The sequence below is a fragment of the Chaetura pelagica genome, unplaced genomic scaffold (assembly GCF_000747805.2).
Source record: "Chaetura pelagica isolate M959 unplaced genomic scaffold, ChaPel_1.0 scaffold1037, whole genome shotgun sequence".
NCBI lineage: Eukaryota > Metazoa > Chordata > Aves > Apodiformes > Apodidae > Chaetura > Chaetura pelagica.
The window spans coordinates 84,828-90,930 of NW_009953928.1; the positions used below are offsets into that span (position 1 = coordinate 84,828).

Below are 6,103 nucleotides of genomic sequence, written 5' to 3' on the forward strand. Positions count from 1 at the left end.
CATTCCTGCCTGGGTAGAAAGAAGGATACGACAGAAAGAACAATTTATTCCAAAGCAGGCAAGTTTTCCTAAAATCATCCTCAAAATTCAGGTGAGAATCAGGAAAACAAAACCAAACAAGGCCTTCCTCATATGTCTGTTATCATGAACATGAATTTACAGGCAGGGTCAGTGTAAGCATGTTGCAGACTGAGACAGATAACAGTTCAGATTCCCAGGATATTCTCCTGTTTAACTCTCCTTTAACTCACTGCAGACATGCAAGTGTGTGCTCCCAAGCAGAGAAATAACAGGGGCTGCCAACTGAGCAATGGATTTATCCCCAGTTTCAGTTACTAAGTGACAAGACCAGCATCTAAATACTCTACATAACATATATGCTCAGGAGTAGGATTAAGTTTTCCAGCAAAAGAAAAGTCTTCTTGCATCCCCACCCTACAGAGATGGGGATCAAGTGCTTAAATTTAAATAAGAACTGGTAAAAATAGAAGACACAGACCAGAAGTACTGAAGGAAATTTCTGAGACTCTGCCATACTTACCTTCAGCTGTTTGGTTCCCTTTGCAGTTTTGAGTCCTATGATTACATGGCTGATGGTTTTGCCATACCCTCCCATAGGATTTTCAGTCTCACATGGAGTTAGTTCTGTGACTTCTCCTTCATAAACCTCCTTAGTCTCTTTAATCCTCAACCCTGCAAGAAATTGTTTAGAATAATTTCAGTACATAAATCAATGCCTGCGCACGCTTGGGAGGCTCTTGCATTTCTGCCAACAGAACATAACATGATTAGGCTGTATTGCATTTACTGGTAATATTTTACTTTCAAAAGTAGAAAGATCAATTATTTCTCTGTTCTTCAACATTAAGAGAGAATAATCACCCTGTGTCATCACAGAAAATTCAGTCCAAGTTCTGACCTGCAAAGAGGTTTATTAAACTCTAAGAAATTATTTTCCTTGTCTGTTATTATTAGTTCTTGAAGCAAGTGTCAGTGTCCTCTCTCTTTTCCCTCCCCCAAAGAGAGGATCTGCTTGATTTGTTCCCATATGCTCAAGTCAGAGAAACAGTTTGTCTTCTGAAACTAAAGATCAGAGACACTAATGTAACTGCAAACTTTCCAGTTTTTGTATCATCAGAAAAGCCGTTAAAGGAAAGAAAAAGATGGGGGAAAGAAAGTAACTTCATAAAAACATGCACAGGTATTGTGTTAGAACCTCATAAAATTAAGAAAATGTTAGTGTATCATTTAAAAGATTTTTTAAATTTAAACACAAAAACTGAACTAGATAAAATTCAGCATGCAAATTTAAAACTACTTCAGAATAGCTGACAATGACATCCTTACTGTGTTGGTTTTCAGACAGTTGATGAATCATCATAGTACCTGGGTATCTTTTACTATACTCATAACTGTTGCATTAGCTAAGTTATTTTAAATTGATGAACAATACAGAGATGAGGAGTTTTATGGTTAGACTGTTCCAAAGAAAAACCACTATCATCACCACCACCACTACAATTATGCAGACATTCTAACTACATAGAAGTTCAAAGAACCCACATCTGAAGAGACTCTATGAAGTATTTTATGAGACACACATGCCATACCAAAAATAATGAATGGGCTGTAACAAGATATAAGGAAGTCACCCTGCCCAGTCGGAGGCTATTAGGACTTTATAAAACTTTCCTTGTTCCATAAATTTTCGTTTTGCTTTGAAATAGATCAGACACTTCACCAGTAATTCTGAGCTGCTGATGGGGAATTACAAAGAACTGACAAGTATGAGTCTGTCTCCCTCTACTGGACCCAAATTAAGACCAGGGCTTAAAAGGTAAGAAACAGGTTAATTGTGGATAATATAATTTCTTAGGAATAAATATTTGCCTTCTCTTATTTAGTACTACATTAAAAGTTCTATATAAAGTTAATTTCAATGATTTTTTACTGTTTTTCAGACAAAAAAAATCAATGAACCTTTGAGTTATAAAACTGCCCTAGACAAGGCTGCATCACACAAGCTCACACTTGCAAAGAATGTGAAGAAGTATGGGAAACTGTGCTGTAAAACTGCTGAGACCTGGACATCCACAGGTTTGATTTTCCTTTTTGTTTTGTTTTTAAACTTTCAACACAATCTCTGTTCTGCTCTGAAAAACTGGCAGACTGTTTGTGTTTGGGGTGTATTTTGTAGCCTGCTAAAGCACATCTTCCAGTCTCACTTCATCTGAAAAGAATCCCATTCTCATGCTCAGTGTGCTTCACATCATAAACTGAAGCCAACACAATGAGGACAACCCAGAGATTGGTTCCAAAATCATGCTTCTAATCTGATGTGCTCATACAGATGTGTATCTTTTTTCCCCAAAATGATTTTTATGTATCAAATACAAACTTCATTCTCAGAAGAACCCTTTAATTTAAAGAGAGACATCTTCTACCAACAACTCAGAGGCAAGAGTCTGAGAGGCAGCTGGGGGCTAGATCACGTTTTGGTTCCACAGCACTACATGGAGCCAAACAGAGCTTGTTTGATTTCCTGGCAGTTACAATTCAGAGACACAGGGAACAGATGCTATTTAAGTGGCTATTCCAGTAGTTACTTTCTTTACTGCAATGAGTTCTAACATTATCTACTGTGATCATCCTTGTCAGCTGCTAATCAGCTCTACACATTATTAGTCTCAGCTGAAGGTTTTTTTAAACTGTACAAGAGTCTCATTTTCTCATTTCCTACTCTGTCCTTTCTGTTTCTTAGATATTACAAACTCTCTACTCCATTTAGTACTTGGCCATGAGACTATGTCAAGTCTGTTATGAAAAAGACTCCCAACAATAATAATTCTGTCAAGTCAGAGTCATCTCAGTTTCCTTGCACAGCAATGGGTCCAAACCAGTGGGACTTGTTTCCAAGTGGTGAAAAAAAAAGTGCAAAAAATTATGTTAACATCCCTGATCATTTTTTTAACTTAAGATGTCTAAAACCTTTGAAAGTAAAATGCACAATATGAACAACAGACGATGTGTTCAGAACCTATTACCAAGCAATCATACATCTTTCCCTGCCTCCCCCACAAAAAAAACCCAAAACAATCAAAAAAACCCCACAAAACCCAACAAAAAACAAACCCCTATGTAAGCAATTTAAGTGGTTGACACATGATGTGAAGCTTCCCTTGCACCACTCACAGCTGTACATAAAAAACTATTTTTAAAATGCAACCTTGTAAATAATTTATTTATCAGGCAGGGAAGCTAAAATGTAACTGAGATTTAAACATGACTGGAAAATGCTCCATTATGAGAAATGGTTTTTACTAGTCCTTTAAAATATGTTAGGTTTGTTGGTTTGCCTTTTTTTTTTTTTACAGAGATAAAAATATTCAATAAAGGTTGTGTTATGAAAATGTGACATGGAATTCAACAGAAAGGAATAAAAGAAGTTCCATCTTTCATTAACACCAATATTTGTTTAGAAGTGTCTCTCTGTTGACATTCGGGGAATGCAGGGAACTAACAATGCAGCTGGCTGTTAAACCTGAGAGTTAAAATTCTGCTATCTCTAGGAATGACAACATGGATGGCATAAGTTTCATCTGTTGGTTCAGGTTTCCAAATCTCTGACAGGGAACTTCATCACATCAAGGAAATATTGCAGACGACTCAGTCTCTGGCTTCCCTCCCCCAGGCCCTGCCAGATTCATGGTAACTAGAAGACCAGAGACTACTGAGAGTTGCTTTCTTATGCAAGTCAATGGAATACTCCTGTTTCATTGCAGGACTGAGAGACTTCCTCACCTCACTGCCACCAAATGTTCAGATGAAATCCAAGGTGAAACATGGCACAGAAACCAGGAAAATTAATTGTTAGTATGTTCAGTACTAACACCAGTTTGGCTATCTTTAGCCAACCCTCATACAAACAAGGGCCACTTCCAACTGCATTTATCACTCAGCACCAATCACAGAAGAGATTTTAGACACTCATTGAGGTTTGTTGCAAATTTAACCAATTTACATCAAGCTTGTACAAGCACTCTAGTGAAGATATTAAGTTAAAGTATTTCTTTTGTTGGCTTGGAACTTTCTCTGTGCTTGCTGGAATACTAAGCCAGGCTGACACTGACACTTGGGAGCCCCTGATTAAGGCTCTTCACTTAGTGGGGTAAAATCGCTGAAATAAAAGAGCATTTTTCTGTCTGCAACTATTTCTGCTAATGTAAGAAACTAAACCCAATTTTTCTTTCAGCTTTATTCAGAGCCACAAGCCAAACCAGGAGATGAACCTGAAGGATGAGAGAAGAATCTGGGGAAGTAGAATAAACCATAATACAACAAAGAAATTATGGTTTATAAACAGAAAACCTGCCTCCACTGAGTGGGGAAGAGATTCACTAAATTCATGTAAGGACTGAATATCCAATAATCTGGAAACGGCTGTGGCCACACTGAAAAGTGTTTCCTTTTTCAATGACTTGAAAAAAGCAAAGGAAGTATTATGCAAATACTTAATTATTCTGTTTTTATGAAACTTACCAATTGCACGTCTGAAGTTTTCCATTAGAACTTCTGTTTTCTTGATCTCAGTGGAATAGACCTCACTCCCAACCATAGGACAAAAAGGAACCTTACTTCCCAGTTCCTGAGCAATAGCTAAAGCCAAAGCAGTCTTAAAAAAACACAAAAACAAAACCCACACATGAATTTTTATGAGAAATAACTTTCCTCATCATATCACCTTCCAAATATTAATGATCAATTTAACATTAAGACTATTTGGTGTGATATAAATTTTCCATGTACAACAATACTCCTCCCCCTAAAATAAGTTAGACACAAAAAGTGACTTTTATCAAAGACTTATAAAACACATGAAAGAAACAATACTGGGCATTTAAATTTGACATCTGATACAAATTCAAAAACCATTAAATAGCACAGGAAAAAAATAAGCAGAGCAACAATTATTTAGGCTTTTAACATAAAATTATTAACTTCAAAGAATTTTCTTCAGAGACCACGTTACCCAATTTTTTGGCAACCTGCAAGAGCTGGTTTCCTGTGAACCATGTCTGAACACACCAGTGGACTCTACCAGTGTTGATGACATGGCAAAAATGAAAATACAAAGCAGGAAACCATGTCAATACATTGACAAAAAAAAATATTCCAGTAGATGAAAAAAAACAAATGTATCCACTACCCTAAAGTGGTTTTGACAACATATTAAAATAAAATAGATTTGGGAAACCTTTATTTCATATTAAAATAAGCAAAAAAAATAATACCTTGCCAGTTCCAGGAGGTCCTGCCAACAGCACAGCTCTGCCAGCCATTTTCTTGCTTTTGATTAGTTCCACTATAATCCCACAAGCCTATAAGTTAAAGAAGCATTTTATATTTAACAAAAGTATTGCTATAATATCCCTTATCCAGTATTACTAGAAGTGTTCAGAAATGTTAGGTTTTGTGTGCCCACTAAAAATAAAAGACAGTTTCAATTTTATGCCCAGAAGAAGCAAGGAAAGATCTGAACGACCTGATTCCTACCATCATTTTATCTGGCACTGACATTAAAAAAAAATGACAGACAACCAAGCTGCAACCTAAGAGCACAGACTCCTTCCCCCTCTGGGACTTGCATGCCTATCTCAAGCTTTAAAAACAAAGCAGGAAACGAATTTCTGCCTTTCAGAGCGACAGATTAGCTGAAGCACCAGCTCAGGGACTGAAACGGAAGATTCAGTGGCCAGGAGCACCAAATCTGACTTTTGGTGGGTTTAGTTGCCTTTGCTGCCCCAAATTCTACCCCTAAACAGAGGGGACAGACCCCGGCCCTTGCCTCCCGCTCATGCCAAAAAGCAGCGGCACAAGGAACAGCCCCGATTCCCTCATCGCTCCTCACTCCACAGGAGGACACAGGGAGGAGCCCAGGCGGGACCCAGCGCAGATCGGACCTGACCCCCGCCATCCCCGGGGCCTTCCCCTCAGCGGGGTGACCCCCCCGGGCCCCGCCGCCCGCCTCGCTCACCTCCCGCGCGTTCTCCTGCCCCACCAGCCCGGCCGCGGCCGGCTTGGCCCGTCCGCCCTCATCCACCCG

The 6,103-nt window shown here is 38.6% G+C and overlaps 1 protein-coding gene across 1 annotated transcript in view; it reads right to left on the reverse strand.

Annotated features, from left to right (window-relative positions):
- The window catches only part of RUVBL1 (RuvB-like AAA ATPase 1), a gene marked incomplete at its 5' end in the record, with an annotated part of 16,133 nt that extends 10,030 nt beyond the window's left edge, over window positions 1-6,103 (reverse strand). Inside the window, 4 exons of the mRNA XM_010001601.1 lie at window positions 542-693; window positions 4,540-4,672; window positions 5,292-5,378; window positions 6,035-6,103. Coding sequence (XP_009999903.1) covers window positions 542-693; window positions 4,540-4,672; window positions 5,292-5,378; window positions 6,035-6,103 — 441 coding nt within the window. The remainder of the gene's footprint in view (window positions 1-541; window positions 694-4,539; window positions 4,673-5,291; window positions 5,379-6,034) is intronic.